A 17,790-nucleotide genomic window follows, 5' to 3' on the forward strand; every position below is an offset into this window, starting at 1 on the left:
GAAGAAGGGAGTAAGTGGAGATATGAAAACAGAAGATTCATCAGATGATGTTTTGTATGAGGAAGCCAAGAGAAGATATCGGATCACAAAGGGAACAATAGAAGGATTAATAGGGGAATACTTCAGTGAACTAAATGCACCATCACAAGATCAAGATGCACAAGCTAGAAAAAGGAAGAAGAAAGATGGCCAGAGCTGTCAGAGCCACATCTTGTAGCTTCATAATCAACTCCTAAGACCACCATGGAGGAGGCCCCACGACCTGAGATTGTTTCACAGCCACAAATCTCACCTGCCAAGACATCATCCCAAAGATTAGGAAAGCCTCCACAGCGATGAAATCTTTAAGCCTGAATGGAATCATTTAAAAATTGATGATGCTGTGGATGTCTGTATATAGTTGTTATGTATATACTAGAGATACATTCTCAATTGAGTTGAAGTTTATAGCTGAACAGGGAGGACAGTTGTGTATTTAATATTTAAGTAATGTTTTAGTAATCTTGTGTATATGTTGGTTGGTGGAGCATTCCTGTTTGTTTAAATAATTCATTATGGGTTATATGTATAAATACATGAATTGCATGTCATCACGCTATCACATGATACATGCACGCCTTGCTTAAAGTACCACGAAGTTAGACCCTCATTTTGGACTCCCGTGTTTTCCTTCGAATTATGTTAATGTTTTGAAGTTACAAAACACACCTCTTATTCTGATTTTAAGTTTAAGTCTCAAAATATAAGTTTATCCTTGGGTTATAATTTCAAACAAGTCAAAGCAAAGTTGTGGAAACACTCCATATACCAAAGGGTTTTCATAAGGAGACCTTCCAACAGGAGTTATAATACCAGAGGTATTTAACAAAAGGACCAGCAGGCAAATATTTGAAAAGAAAACAAAAACAAATGTGGGGTGTTAGGAAAGAGCAATGGGAGAGTGGGAATATATGGAGAGATCTTACAAAGAGTCATTACAGGCGTGACTGGCTATACTGTCCATTTATTTCCATGGTCTCTGACAGTTCAGTCATGATTGTAACCAGTACCATTCTCATCTTCCATTGGTTCATTTGTTATCTCTGGTCACTGACCATCCTGCAGTGAGGTTGCACAGTCATTCCACAGTCATGTTCTCGGTAACTAGTGGCTAACACTGGAAAATTGCAGCAATGCCCTCATCAGATACTCAGAAATGTCACTTTTGATGCTTTCCTCAAGGACAATTGTCAAAGCAAGGGACGCAGTTTGACGAATTAAGGAAGACAATGATGACAGAGAAAATAGATAATGTGACTCTTTCAGGAACATAATTAGCATGTTAAAAATAAGAAGTTTCTGGTAAAAGAAAATTAGAGGGAAAGAAGTTAGAATTGTTTGAAGAATGTTGTTTTATGTACATCTAAATATGTCATCATTTGGCAGGCTCTGTAGTGGTTTTCAGATTGGTAAACATTTAAAGTCAGAGAAAATGCACAGTTCTTCAGCCCTTGCATCATTATTTTCCCCAATTTACTTACTTCAGTGAGCCATTCAGCCCATCAGATGCTTGGAGGCTCCACAGATATCAGTCCATCGTGCATCCCTATATTTTCTTCTACTCCTGCCCCTGCTAGCCTTTTTGCCATTTTCCCATACTAAAAATAACTAAGAGGAGTCTATTACCAACACATCTTTTGGGATGCAAGAGATTCTGGTGCATTTTGATGCAGCCATTGAGTGATACAGCTTCTGTACAGCTAACTAATACAATAGGAGGCTGCGCTCACCTGCCTTTGAATGTATCACAAAATGATCAAGGACATTGGGCCAATCTCAGCCTGTACAAGTAATTTCTAGGCCCCAAAAATCTGTAATTCTCTCCCAAACTGCCACTCTACTTCCTTTAGGATGCTTGTTATAATTTGTCATTAGCCAAACCTTGTATAAGGATACTTCTGTGAGATGGTCATTTACATGATTTAAAACTGCAAGTTATAGCATTGCTTCAAGAAACCAACGCTTTAAAACTTCCTACTTGGTGTTTTCACATTCATCTCCATGTTAAGCTTTTCAGTGACATTAAGGGATAAAAATTTCACCTCTAGCAGCACACTATTTTAATAATTATAAATAACAGTTAATAACAGTTGGATTAAGGTTGTCAGCCTTTAAGGATAAAGTCATTTCGTTAATTACTCTTTGGTCTGCAGACAGATGTAAAATCCCAGAGGTAGTCTGAAGAACCCCTGAATAAATTGGAGACCTTGTTTGAAATTGCGTATAGATTTTGTACATGCAGCAACAGACTTCATCCTCTAAGAGCAGTTCTTACTAACAACAAATGCACCATATACTGTTGCTAAATGTGCTCCATCAAAACCTTCTCAGCCTAATTTTGAGGGCAAAATAAATGCATAGTTATTCCTATGTTGTGCAATTCCACTGCTAGCAATTAACCAACCTTCTGAGATCCCTTTGCCCATCAGAAACATGACCAAACCTTGGGCTCCAGAACAGATTAAAAACAAACTCAACAGTAGTCACATCCTTTTAAAGTGAGACCCCCTTGTCAGCAGCACGCAATGACCAAACCTACTACTCAAATGTTTATATGTCTGGAACTTGTTCAAATGAACAACTACATAGATCCATGCCCATTTCGTGTCAGCAAGAATTTAGACTGCATTGACTTGAATAATGTACATCTTTGGGAAAGTTGAACTTTGAACAAATCCAGTCCTAGAAGCCTTCCATTGCTGTGCTTCGGTGAATGAAAACAACAGGTAAGAACATAAGAAATAGGAGCAGGTGTAGGCCATCCGGCCCATTGAGCCTGCCCTGCCATTCAATAAGATCATGGCTGATCTGTCCATAAACTCAGCTCCATCTACCTGCCTTTTCCCCATAACCCTTAATTCCCTTACTATGTAAAAACCTACCTAACTGTATCTTAAATATATTTAGTGAAAAAGCCTCAACTGCTTCCCTGGGCAGAGAATTCCACAGATTCACCGCTCTCTGGGAAAAACAGTTTCTCCTCATCTCCATCCTAAATCTTCTCTGAATCTTGAGGCAATGTCCCCTAGTTCCAGTCTCACCTACCAATGGTAACAACTTTGCTACTTCTATCTTATCTATCCCTTTCAAAATTTTGTTTCTATAAGAACCCCTCTCATTCTTCTGGACTCCAGAGAGTACAGTCCCAGGTGACTCAATCTCTCTTCATAGGTTAACCCCTTCATCCCTGGAATCAACCTGGTCAACCTCCTCTGCACTGCCTCCAAAGCCAGTATATCCTTCCTAAAGTATGGAGACCAGAACTGCACACAGTACTCCAGGTGCTCACCAGTACCCTGTATAGTTGCAGCATGACTTCCTTGCTCTTGAATTCAATCCCTCTAGCAATGAAGGTCAACATTCCGTTTGCCCTCTTAATTACCTGTTGTTCCATCAAACAGCTGTGGGCCCAGCACCGACCCCTGCGGCACCCCACTCACCAACCAGAGAAACACCCATTTATACCAACTCTCTGCCTTCTATCAGTTAACCAATCCACTACTCATGTCAATACACTTCCTCCAACTCCACGCATCCGTATCTTATTTATAAGTCTCTTGTGCGGCACCTTATGGAAATCCAAGTATACGACATCGACCTGTTCCCCTCTATCCACTGTACTCATTATGTCCTCAAATAACTCCAGTAAGTTTGCCAAACAGAACCTGCCCTTTCTGAATCCATGCTGCATCTGTCTAATGGAACCACTCCTTTCTAAATGTTTCACTATTTCTTCCTTAATGACAACTTCAAGCATTTTCCCAACTACAGATGTTAGGCTAACTGGCCTATAGTTGCTCGTCTTTTGCCTGCATCCTTTTTTAAAAAGTGGTGTGACATTTGCCGGGACCTACCCAGAGTCTAGAGAATTTTGATAAATGATTACCAACATAGAAACATAGAAAATAGGTGCAGGAGTAGGCCATTCAGCCCTTCGAGCCTGCACCGCCATTCAGTATGATCATGGCTGATCATCCAACTCAAAACCCTGTACCTGCTTTCTCTCCATACCCCCTGATCCCTTTAGCCTCAAGGGCCATATCTAACTCCCTCTTAAATATGGCCAATGAACCGGCCTCAACTGTTACTATAACCTCCGCCAATTCCTTCAGCACCCTGAGATGCATCCCATCAGGACCAGGGGACTTATCTACCTTCAGGCCCTCTAGTTTGCTGATTACTATCTATTTAGTGACAGTGATTTTATCGAGGTCCTCACCTCCCACTTCATGCATAACATCCTTCTTTGGCATATTAGATGTGTCCTCCACCGTGAAGACCGACACAAAATAGTCGTTCAAGGCCTCAGCCATTTCCTTATCACCAATATCAATTTCTCCTTCTCATCTTCCAAGGGACTTACGTTGACTTTAGCCACCCTCTTCCACTTTATATATTTATAAACTTCTGCTATCTGTTTTTATATATTGTGCTAATTTACTTTCATACTTTATCTTCCCTTTCCTTATTTCTTGTTTAGTTGTTCTCTGTTGCTTTTTAAAGTTTTCCCAATCCACCAGTCTCCCACTACTCTTTACGACTTTGTTCACATGAGCTTTTAATTTGATATTATCTTTTATTTCCTTAGTTATCCAAGGCTGGCTCTCCCCACACTTAACTGTCTGTACTCTTGACTGGAATATACTTTTGCTGAGCTCTGCGAAAAATCTCTTTGGATGGTCCACTGTTCCTCAACTGTCCTACCAAATAGCTTGTGCTCACATTAGCCAACTCCTCCCTCATCCCGTTGTAGTCTCCCCGTTCAAGCATAATACACTAGTTTTAGATCTAACTATTTCATCATCCATCTGAATGCGAAATTCAATCATACTATGATCACAGTTTCCAAGAGGATCCCTGACTACAAGATTGTTAATCTTACCTGTCTCATTGCATAGGACTAGATCTAAGATAGCACTTTTCCTTGTATGTTCATTAACATGCTGCTCAAGAAAACCATGCACTCTATGAAGTCCTCCTCAAGACTTCCTTGGCCAACCTGATTCACCCAATCTATGTGGAAGTCAAAATCCCCCATGACAACTGCCGTTTTTTTTCTTACAAGCCTCGGTAATTTTTTTGGTTAATCGCTTCTGCCACTGCAATATTTTTATTAGGTGGCCTATTGACAACACCCACCAGTGATTTTTTTTCCTTTACTATTCTTAATCTCTACCCAGATGGACTCAACATTTTGCTCCATAGATCTTATATCGTCTCTTACAATCACCCTGATCTCATCCCTAGTTAAGAGTGCCACTGCGCCTCCTCTGCCTTCCTGCCTATCTTTCCGTATTACCTGATACTTAATTCCCAGTCATCTCCACCTTACAACCAGGTTTCTGCAATGGCCACTAAATCAAATGCCTTGGTATTGATCTGTGCCACAAGTTCACTAACCTTGTTTCTAATACTGCAGGCATTTAGATAAAGTACCCTTATACTCATTGTCCTTTTAGAATCTAGTGACCTATGCGATTTTTGTTTTTTACTTTTATGCACTCTACTCTTACTTTTTTCTTACTTACTTTACTTACTTAACTTTTATTGTCACCGAACAATTGATACTAGAGCGTACAATCATCACAGCGATATTTGATTCTGCGCTTCGTGCTCCCAGGAGTGCAAATCCAAGTAAATATAATAAAAATTTGAATTATAAATCATAATTAGAAAATAGAAAAGGGAAAGTACGGTAGTGCAAGTCAGGTCCGGATATTTGGAAGGTACGGCCCAGATCCGGGTCAGGATCTGTTCAGCAGTCTCATCACAGTTGGAAAGAAGCTGTTCCCAAATCTGGCCATACCAGTCTTCAAGCTCCTGAACCTTCTCCCAGAGGGAAGAGGGACAAAAAGTGTGTTGGCTGGGGGGGGGGGGGGAGGAGTGTCATTGATTATCCTGGCAGCACTGCTCCGACAGCGTGCAGTGTAAAGTGAGTTAAAGGATGGAAGATTGGTTTGTGTGATGTGCTGGGCTATGTTCACGATCTTCTGCAGCTTTTTTCAGTCTTGGACAGGACAACTTCCATACCAGGTTGTGATGCACCCTAGAAGAATGCTTTCTACGGTGCACCTATAAAAATTAGTGAGGGTTTTAGGGGACAGGCCAAATTTCTTCAGCTTTCTCAGGAAGTAAAGGCGCTGGTGGGCCTTCTTGGCAGTGGACTCTGCTTGGTTAGACCACTAACTCTACCTTTGGCCTTTGCATCACTTCCCTCTTTTCTGTGTGGATTCTCCTCCCCTGCCATATTAGTTTAAAGCCTCCTCAACAGCACTAGCAAACAATCTCCCTAGGACATTGATCCTGGCCCTGCCCAGATGTAGACTGTCCGGATGGTACTGGTCCCATCTCCCCCAGAAGCGATTCCAATGCCCCAAGAATTTGAAACCCTCCCTCCTGCACCACCGCTCAAGCCACATATTCATTCTGGCTATCCTGCTATTCCAACTCTGGCTGGCACGTGGCACCAGTAATAATCCCGAGATGATTACCTTTGAGGTCCTACTCTTTATCTCCTAGCTCCCTAAACTCCGCTTGTAGGACCTCATTCTAATTTCTTCCTATATCATTAGTACCTACATGTTACTATGTAGATCATTAGATCCCAGCTTCTGTACAAATCCTTATTTTTCCCTTTTTGGATCTTAGCTTAAGTTGATGGCTTTTTCTGCCTCTTGCCCATTGCTGATCAGACAATGGATTTTCAATTGTTAACACTCGACAGCAGACAACCCTCACTCATTAGAATCAAAGGTCATCTGCTACAGTTCATTTCAGACATTTTGGCACAAGAAGCCAAATTTGCACTCCGGCACAGAACCACGGAAGAACTACACTGACTGTGGTGGCGTCTTTACAATAAGAAATCAAGTCAAGACCCGTACTATCAAGGCTATAAAATATCCCATTCATAATACCTTGAAGGAAGGCAGGAGAATTTGCCCCAGCAAGCTGGTTTGTATCTATCCCTTAATCAACGTCACTAAAACAGGCAACCTGATTATTAACACATTGCTGATGCAGTTTTGACACAAAATGTTAACCACCTCTTCATCTCCACTGTCCTTCCTTCAGTTTATTTTGTGCTAAATTAACATTGAACCATCCCCAATGACAACAGACCAAATCTGGCATTTCCACATTTGCCAACTAAGTGATCTAAAGCAGTACGACAAGTACAAACAGATAGCACAGTATGTCACTGCCCCACACGAAAACAACAGTTCTTCTAAATGAAGGCATTTGTTTTATCGCAATGTCACACAAGGGGTTCTTCCAAAGCTTCTGACAGGACCTGTTGTTAAACAGACTCAAACTATGATGCATGACACAGTACTTACAGTACCAGGCGCTTGCCAAGCAGATAACAAATGGCAAAGGAAACAGCAATTCCTTTAATCACTTTTGGACCAAGACCAGGGGATGGTGTAACTAACATCCCAATGCTCAGTTTGTTCGATGTTTAGCCTCAAACTCCACACTGAAATGGACAGACTGAAAATCCACCACAAAGCCAGCTTCTGTCACTCTGGAATGACAAAGAATTCCTGACATCTCCCAATTACTCCCCACCTTCAGGTAGGTATATTATTAAACGCAACTTGACACCAAGCACAAAGCAGAAGCTCAACCCAGAAGGCCTAAAGTATGGCCAGGGCAGAAGATTTTAGAAAGTGTTGTAAAAGCACAAAGACAGGGAAGATCATCAGAGAAGGAATTCCAGAGTGGAGGACATTTGCAGCTGAAGATGCAGCCACCAATGGTGGAACACTGAGGTTCATGGGATGGTTAAGAGGCCAGAATTACTGTAAACTTAACATAATGAAGGCAGGAAGTTAAAAGATAGGAATGAAGTCAGTAACACAAATCCTTCAGCCCATCTCATCCATAGTGACCAGGATGCTCATCTAACTTGCATACATTTGGTCTATTTTCCTCTAAACCTTCCTGACCTGTGTCTCTTTTAAAAGAGATTGTAAATTATGAAGGAATTAGAAAACAAGTGTTTGCAACACCACGACAGTCATATTGACTGATGACAGCATTAATATCACTTACAACCACTAATTCATTCCACAACCTCTACCATATCAGCAATTTCATCTCCCCTCTCCCCCCCCCCCAACTTCACCTCAACTGATCTCACCTATCACCTGCCAATTTGTACTACTTCCTCTTCCTGCCCCCTTACTTTCCACCTGATGAAGGGTCTTGGGCCCATAACGTCAATTGTCTGACAGCTGCCAGGGGTGAACCAATTAAATTCAGAGCACAGACATGGTGGAAGGTTTGTAAAGATTATACAGTAGGAGGAGATTGGCCAAGAGGGGATTTTAGCATCAAAATCACAAAGAGCAATGAGGAAATGTGATGGTGCAAGAAAGAGCATCAGATGCAAGGTAAACACGTGGGTGAAAGGCACTGGTTTCGTAAACAACAGTGTGATGAAGCAGAGGGATGCCGAGTTGCAAAATATAAAGAAAAACATTTTAGCTTTCAATTCTGCACGTCCTTCATGATTGCACAGAATTGTTTATGCTGAGCAAGCTAAACGATAGCAGATAAGTCATGGACAACTTGATAAATAGCACTATGTTTTAATGATGAAATTTTAAAGCACACTGTGCATCTCTGATCTATGCACAGTAACAATTCCAGTGCCAAGAACGTTGCATGGTGGAAAAGACAGGACTGCATTCTTGTAGCCTTTCCCAATCTCTCAGGATGTTTCAATGTGCAGGAAAGCTGCAGAGGATGACGGACCCAGCCCAATACATCGCGGTACATCCTTCCACACCTTTAGCGGTATCTACATGGGAGCAACATACATAAATGATCCCCACCACCTGAGCCATTTTCTCACAGCTATCATTGAAGGAGTGCAAAGCGAAATGCTGAAGTTACAACAACAGCATACCAGAGAGCGGTAGGATTAAGAAGCCCAGTGTGCGGCAGCAGGGGAAGGGGATGTGAAAGAGGTGATTGGTTCAGAAGTCTGATAGCAGAGGGGAAGAAGCTGTATTTGAGTCTGGTTGCCTGGACCCGTATTTGAAGGAATCCAGCCCTTCAAATCTGTTCCATCATTTAATTAGAGCCTGACTAAGTGGCCCTCAGCTCCTTAATGAAATATTAGCTCTGTTTCTCTTTCCACAGATGCTGCCTGACCTGCCGAGCTTTTCCAGCATTTCCTAAGTGATGCCGTCCTGTTGCAGTTGCCATCGGGTAGAAGGCACGGAAGCCTGAAGACCCACACCAGGTTCAAGAAGAGCTACTTCACTTCAACCACTTGACTTCTGAACCAACGCTCAAAATCCTAATCATTACAGTTCTGCAATACCGTGCACAATTCAGCAGTCACATTGCACTGAAAAAAAAAATCTAAGAAAAGCACAGCCTTGTTGTGGTTTGGAGGTTTGTGTGCCTCAGTGACCCAGAGAGATGTGTTGGCTTGAGTCAGGGCTTTATGTCACCCATGTTAAACAGATCAAAGGTTAGAGAATGGTCCAACCTTTGACTAAGAATGGTCCAATGGTCCTCTAGGGAACTAAGGGGAATTTAGCATAGGACTAAGAATCCTGATTGGTCAAACAAAACTATTACGGAAACAGCAATAAATAATCCCTCTACATCTGGGTGTAACAGTATTCCTGAGTTTCCACCCAACAGCAGTGAAAACTGAGAGTGACAACAATGCACCATGGGAAGCAAGCAAGCTTGGGCCTTTTTGGTTCCAATTCTGTTCTTTCTATAAAAATTGAGCGTAATTTATTCTTGGCTTGTGTTTTTTTTTGTGTGAATGCTGCTTATATGATGCTATATGCCTGTGATGCAGCTGAAAGTAAGTTTTTCATTGCATCTGTTCACACGTGTATTTGTCTATAGGACAATAAACTTGACCTAGACCAATTCCTAAAGCACTTCCTTAAATTAATTCTTCTGTCATTCATTACCCATTCTCAATTGTCTAAGTAGTTGGAGAAGTTTCCTAATGAAATTACACAGCAGCCTGTGGGCGCTTCTCAAAGAATGCGGTTCTTTTAAGGTGCAAAACCATTGAAAAGCCCTAAATTGGATCGTAAACAGCAAGTTTTCACAAACAGTAATGTGTGTGATAATGACGAGATAACATGTTAGAAATTTGTTCACACGTCTCCAAAACTACAATGGTTTGGTGCTGTTGAAAAAATTGGCTTAACTCTGATATTTTCTGAGTATTTTTGTGTCAACACCATGAGGAATTTCATTTCCTCATTCTTCAAAGGGATTTTCATTCTCCCCAGCTACTTATTCAGGTATAAACCTCCCTTCAGTAACAGCTATTTTTAAAAGTAGAAAGTGTCTGCAGATCTTTTTCCAACTTTGTTGACCTGAAAACTGACCTTTTATTCCCCAAGACCTTTGTGTGTAAAAGGACCAACTTTCAAATTGGATTCGTAGCCCTTCCCTAAAACAATCACAAATCACGTCAGCCTGAATCACTTTGCCTGTGGAACCAGGGTCATGATCACTTCCAGCCTCAAGGATCTCTGCCATCTCTCACCGCTTGCCACTTGCTCACACCAAGCTCCAGACACAAAAATCATCTGCTCAACCTTCAGCACACAAGCAGGCAAAGTGGACCAGGCTTCTCACTGTACTGCTATGCCTACCCCAAAGTGCAAGTGTTCAGAAACAGCCATGTTATTACAGACACGCCCATGGCAAACTCCACGGCTATAACCCCCCAAAGGACTCCGTGGTACCTGGCACAGTAACTGTTTTCTTTTATGAGGCTGTCGAGCTTCCTCTGACCCCTCACCATCACTTTTCCAAACCCATCTCATTAACTAACATCACTTCTGTGGCTGGATAGGTGAGGCTTGCATTACAACACTTCATGAATTGCCTCCAAAATTTGCACATCTTGAGCAAATGCAAGAAATTTCAACGCAGACAGGAAATGCTGATAGTGTCAGCTTCAGCATGGCAAGAGAAAGGGAACAAGACAACAGTCCATGTAGAGGAATTTCTCAGCTTTAACTGTGCTTGGTGACTCATCTGTTCACTAATAAAAAAATAATGTGGACAATTTATTTTAATGGTGCGAATAAATTCTGACCAGCGGACCAAGCATAATACTCCCAAGGAGACACAAGAGGCTACACATGCTGGAACCTGGAGTAATGCTGAGAGTTGGATGAACTTGGTCAGGCAGCATCTGTGGACGGAAGGGGACAGTCAATGCTTCAGGTCGAGAATTTTCACCTGAACTAAAAGAAAGAGGAGAGCTAGGCAGTAGAGAGAAGGGGTGTAGCAGGATCTATGTGAGTGGGTAATGGAGAAGGGGCAATTCTCTCATTCATTGTTGAGGTAATTCTACCTGGCTTTAAGCCTCTTCCAAAAGCCACTAACTCTGTACCAGACTGGAGCATCAGTTATTATTACACTCCATTTCTCTGCACCGCAACCAAAAACTTTAAAAGAAATAAACACCTCCCAACGTTTGAATAGCTGCAAATTTGCTGCTCACTGCCAGCTGTAATTCTGGCATTTTAAATAATTTGTTGAGGTGGAACTTTAACCTAAAGGACAGATAGGAAAAGGCAACAAGCCAAAGGAAATAATAAACATCAATGAACCCTGGCAAGTCTTCAGTCAGATAAGGAAACACTTACCAAGCACTATAGCAACAGTCTTCAACAGGCTCATCATAGTGTCACGGTTTCTGCGGGGTCCCGAACTGTGACGCGACATCCTCATAGTCCTCTGACGCACATAGACAAAGATGTGGGCGTAGAGGATCACCATGACGACAAAAGTGACCAGGTTGAAAATGGCCCAGAAAACCAAGTAGGAGCTGCTGTAGAGAGGGGCCATGGTGGAGCAGATCTTGATGTCACAGAGGCAATTCCAGCCCACACTGGGGATTGCGCCCATGACGATAGCCATGGTCCAGATCACAACAATCACCACCACCACCCGGCGGTTGCTCATCCTGGTGTGGAGCTGCATTCGAAAGACTGTGATGTGCCTCTCAATGGCGATGGCCAGCAGGTTGGCCACCGAGGCAGTGAGGCTGGTGTCGATGAGGCCCTGGCGGAGTAGCCACGTACTGACGGTCAGCCTGCGAGTGTTGGGTCCCGTGTTGAACATGAGGTAAAAGTACGCCAGGCCCGCGAAGAAGTCCGCAGCTGCCAAGTTGGCCATTAGGTAATAAATAGGGAAGTGGAAGCGACGGTTCACATAGATGGCGATCATGACAAGCAGGTTGGCAAGCATGATGAAGATACAGACTGTGATGCCCAGGCCCATGACCAGCTTGCTGACTGCATTCCATTCTGTCGCCAGAGGCTTCTTACTGTTGTTGTAAAAAAATGCAATGCTCTCATTGTAGTAACATTGTTCTTCCATCTTGGCAGCCTAGGAGAAAAATGATAAGAATTACCTGCCAATCATAAGAATTATTTGAATCATTACAGCAATTGCAACATTTGACCTTTGCTTTACAAGTTTTAAAAAAAACTTGCAATATTTTCTTTCCGATCTCCTTCAGATTCTTGTTGGAGTATTATGGTACCATGTCTATATTTTGGACACCAGACAGACTCAACACTAATACTTTCCAGCCAAGCCACATACTCCGCAATTCTCTTGGATATCCAATAACAAATGGGCCACATCTTGTTGGAATCGGACAAATGCTTATGTACATCATAAGAAACTGGAATTTGTTTGGGTCACATGGTCCCTTCAGCGGGTGGCTTCATTCATTAAAATAACAGCTAATTATCTACCATCAACAAGACATTCCTTCCCAATTCCCAAAGCCTTTCCTTTAATGCAACTCAAAAATCTGCATTTACAAGAAGTTTGAAAGCACTTGGTAGGTCAGGCAGCATCTGTAGAAACTTAGAGGACCAACACTGCACGATAAATATGCTTGGTGAAAAATGTTAACTTGCTTTGCTTTCCACAGATGCTGCCTTCCAGCTTTTCTGGTTTTTGTTTCAGATTTGAGTATTTTCAATGACAAGGCCAAGTGGGTGAAGAATCCCAATGATTCACAGCCAAGGAGTAGAGGTATTTTTCTCATTCGCAAATGATTGGCTTTGTGGCCTTGCTCTGGCATCACTAAATGAAATTGCACCTTGGCATCAGCTTTCAATCGTGTCTATCTCAACAGGACTACCTCTCATCCTTCTGAACAAGTGCGAGAACTAACCGACCTTCCTTTCTCCTCAAGCTAGTTGAAAGATGATCTCCTTTGGTATGAAACATTTCATTTAAAAAACTGACAAGCAGATAAACATACAGGAATGTTATAGCAAGATAAAGAGGTAAATGAACAAGACCAAACCACTCTAATCAAGATCAGGAAAACTAATGAGAAATTGTTGGAAGAACTCAGCAGGTCAGGCAGCATCTGAAGAGAGAAATGGATAGCTGATATTTTGGGTTGAGACACTTCATCTGGTTTAGATGAAATGCCTCCACTCGAAACATGGCTGGTTCACTTTCCTCCACAGATGCTGCCTGATCCGTTGATAATCTCAGCATTTTGTTTGTTGTTTCATATTCCAGCATCTGCAGTCTCGTGTCTCCACTGAAAAGGAAATCAATCAAAGGTGCGGAGGTCAAATTACAGGAAGGTCAGTTAAAGTGAGAGGAAAAAAATGTGAGAACTCACAGGCAATAAAATAATTTCACATTATAAAAACCTTCAACATATGCAAAATACTGACACATGATTGAACAAATAAAAAAGGATCCTTTTCTTAGTTGAAGGGATTGTTTTGCTTTCCAATTAAAAAAATGATCTCATTCTTCAATGGCCACTGATGCTGATTTTCTACTCTTAACTTGGGCTGGCAAGGTTAAAGAGCATTTAATGTGTAAACTATTAAACTTTTAAAAGTAACAGTAATGCCAAGGATAATACATTATTTGCACGCAAATGTCAGCTGAGTAACTCAACTTGCCCGTTTAAGTCCCAAAAGGACTTTACAGTCATGACAGGGGAAACATTACTTCCCCTAGAAAGAGTTTAGACCTTTGCGATCCCTGAAATTCAAGTGGAGAACAAAAATATCCTTCACTAAGATTCTCCCACAAGTGGCACAAGTACATATTTCCTACAGGATGCAAATGTAACCCTCTCACTGTGGCTCGTATTCAAACTCGTCTCGTTAGCTAATGCTGCTAACAGCCACAGGACTCAGCGGTGAGAAGGCCATCTTCCTTAAGCAACACGAGTCTAGTGTTGGTATGGCTTGTGGTCAAACAAACAGGAAAGTTGGGAGGTTCCAATTGATTGCAGTGAATGCTGTGTAAATACTGCTCCATACACAGTTATTGTTTGTCAGGAAATGACAGATCATACACCGGCATAAAATTACAAAAGTATATTTACCAAGTTTTCAACTTTAACAGTTAATAGAAAAAGAAAATAAAAAATACAATGATACCATTCCAAATGTTCATATAAATGTTGGAGCTCATTTCTATAGTCAGGAAACCTCACTTAACTCACGGCGCTGAATTCCCATCACCAACCAACTGCAGGTAGAACTTCCCTTCTTGAAGCCATTTATCTGCACAAAGCACTCCTTTCAAAGGGTCTCCTCTTCAGGTGGGATCCTCCAAGCATCTTCCCTTGTTACCTTCTACTCAACTCTCGACACAAAGACCCGCATCCCTCCCCCACCCCCGCAAACCCAGACTACTGTCCTTCAGAAATCTGAACCTGCGCAGCTCTCTAGAATCTTCCATGGCATCTTACTGGGCAGAACGTTACGGCATGTTACCAAGACAAACCCAATTGGCTGAAACAACATTTCTGAATTGGACAAAAAGATTCTTTATCTTTAGCCAAAGCCAAAAGACTAGTCTATGAAGCTTACTTCCAGGACACACTGCATTTGCAGAAAACTGCTAAAATAAAGATACCTCACAGCATAACAGTAGTAATCTTAACCAGGGCATGACACAAAATAATGGGGTTACCTCTCTCTATTGCTTCATTAATCAAAATCAAACATTCAACTTAAGTGCCGTATTGAATCAGACATCTGGCAAATTAAATCATAATGTGCATGGGTTAAGCCCAGTTCTGCCACTCGTTGCAACCCATTTTGATTGACCTTGCTCAATCCAAAGAACCTCTGTATATTTTTTCTGTCAATTTTGTCCCTATTCTTTGTCCTACAGGAAACTTTACGATCCTCTCCTCAATGACAAAGCACAAAACCATTTTATTGCTTTCTTGAGGACGAAGAATGGCACACACATTATGAACACGGCTAAAAGTCAAATCACTCAAGGAAAGAGAAGAGAAACTTGTCTACGAGGCCCAGTCAGACCTTTGCATCCACACCATTGAAGAGTTAATTCCACCTCCACCTATCAGTTCATCTGTGAATTTAAGGGAGGTCACAGATCTAGTGTTAATCTAGATGTTTTTCCCCATGCAACAGTATTTCAATCTCTGCCACTTTTTCAGACAGCAAATTTCAGACACTGACCAACTTGTAGTCGGGAAGAATTCCCAACTCCCATCTTTTGCTGCTAATAATTACTTGAAACCAATTCCCCAGTCACTAACACCGCAAACGGAAATAATCTTTTCCTGTTCACTGTCTAGGCTTTATACACCTCTCTTCAAATTCCTTTCAGTTTCCTCTGTTACAAAGAGACCTGGTTTATCAGGTCTTTCTTTACAAGTAATAGTGTCCAGCTGTGTCAACATCCTTGAAAATCCCTGGTTTATTCTTTACTCCACCAGAGAGTCAGAGTCATACAGCACTGACATCAGGCCAACTTGCCCATGCAGCCCATCTCCATCAACTCCCATTCTCCTCATGGCTCCTATTCCTAAACACCTATCTTTTTAACTCCTCCTTTCACCCTACTTTCCAGACGCCTGAACACTCCTTCCTGATGTAGTCACTCATTTATCCTCCTTCCTACCTGGGTTTGTACTCTCTACACAATCTCCTTTACATGAGAGAAACCAAACTGTTTTGTAATCGGATTGCTAACATTTTTCAGCCCATAAGGGAACCACTGAGCTTCTTGTTGCTTCTTTAGTTTTCCATTCCACCCTGACTTCCCTTGACCTCTGCCACCATTCCTAAGCCCCACCAGGGCACAAGCAGCATGGAGATGAAGTGCAAGCCCACGATTGTCTTCATTTGTCAGCAATCTCACTGATTAAAACGTCAAGGAAGATTGAAAATCATTGACGATGAGAGTAGAAGGTGGCACCAGCGTTGCATTGTGCTTGATAAATTAGCTAACAACATAAAGAGTCCCCTTACATGCATTCAGGAACCCAAACAGTCCTTCCAGGTGAGACAGCACTTCACCTGCTAATCCGTTAGGGTCATCTATTGTATCTGGTGCTCCCGATGGGTCTCATCAATCGGAGGTTGCAATGTAAACTGGAACTGCTTTGTCGAGCATCGCTGCTCTATATATCAAGAGCAGAATTTCCCCAATAGCCAACCACTTCAATTCCAATCCCCAGTCCCATATATCAGTGCATGGCACCCTCTTTTGCCACAATGCGGCCACTCTCAGGGTAGAAGAACATCATCTTGTCTAAGTAGCCTCCAACCTGATGGCATGAGCACTGATTTTTCCTTCTGGTATTTTCCCTCCCCCTTAACCTCTTCTACTCCTCACTCTGGCTTCTTATCTCTTCTTTTCCCCACTGCACCCACTCCCTTCCCTTTCTCCCATGGTCCACTCACCTCTCCTTCTCCAGCTCTATCTTTCCCACCCACCAGGCTTCGCCTATCCCCTTCTAGTTGTCTTCCTTCCCCTTCCGCCACATTTTTATTCTGGCTTCTTTCCAGTCATGATGAAGGGTCTCAGTCCAAAGTACTGACTGTTTACTCATCACCACAAATGCTGCATGAGGACCAAAAACTATGTTCTAGTGCAGTACTGCTCTATGGAGGTGTCCACAATTAGATCACACATTAGGGCCTTGTCTGCTACCCTATGGTACTAATTTCTCCCTGGTATATGATGAACAATAATTATCCCGTAAGAATATCAAAATACCAGACCACCAGGACCCACTTATCTGTATTTGAGGGGGAGAGGGAACTCAGCACATATTGGCTGCCATTTAGCCTACATTCAGAAATGACTGCAATTCAAATATTGTTCATTGGTTGTAAAGTATTTGGAGACTTTCAGAGGATATGGCACAAACTTTCCTTATTCCTTCATTCCCTGATTCTTGCTGTTCATCTCTACTAGCTGTGTTTTCAGTGACTTACATCTTTTACCAAACCCATTCGCCTCCTTTAAACGTTCCACAAAACCTATCTTTCCTGGCTTTGTTCCTCTGCATCTGGTCTAGTGTGAATGAAAACTTTCAAAAGTGAAAAAAGTCTGCAAGACCAAGGGAATGATTGGGAGACATGGGAGTAAATGAATGCTTCTTTGCAGAACCATAGAGTGCTAAATTACCTCTTCCTTTTTTTTATTGAAGTTCGTAATCAAACATTTTCATCAGATGTATTTCAGACATTGTACCTATATATCATATAATCAGATATATCACAAATCTCCACAAATTATTTATCTGGGGTATACACTTATAGAAAAGACTGGAAAGAAAAAACAAGCAAAAGGACTATGTACAAGTAGGGAGTGATCTTGTTTTTAACAACAGATTCATTGATTTGTGAGAATAAAATCAGACCTATGAGGCATTATGTAGTTAAACCATTTTTCTCAGTATGAATCAAATTGTTCCAA

General features: G+C 41.8%; 1 protein-coding gene across 3 annotated transcripts in view; it reads right to left on the bottom strand.

Annotated features, from left to right (window-relative positions):
* Positions 1-17,790, bottom strand: part of lpar1 (lysophosphatidic acid receptor 1) — a 108,803-nt gene that overhangs the window by 39,612 nt on the left and 51,401 nt on the right. For all 3 annotated transcript variants that reach the window (XM_059974822.1, XM_059974820.1, XM_059974821.1), the window contains one exon: positions 11,694-12,438. In XM_059974822.1, coding sequence (XP_059830805.1) covers positions 11,694-12,429 — 736 coding nt within the window. In that variant the 5' untranslated portion in view covers positions 12,430-12,438. The remainder of the gene's footprint in view (positions 1-11,693; positions 12,439-17,790) is intronic.

Source organism: Hypanus sabinus, chromosome 7, assembly GCF_030144855.1.
Source record: "Hypanus sabinus isolate sHypSab1 chromosome 7, sHypSab1.hap1, whole genome shotgun sequence".
In the NCBI taxonomy this organism is placed as follows: domain Eukaryota; kingdom Metazoa; phylum Chordata; class Chondrichthyes; order Myliobatiformes; family Dasyatidae; genus Hypanus; species Hypanus sabinus.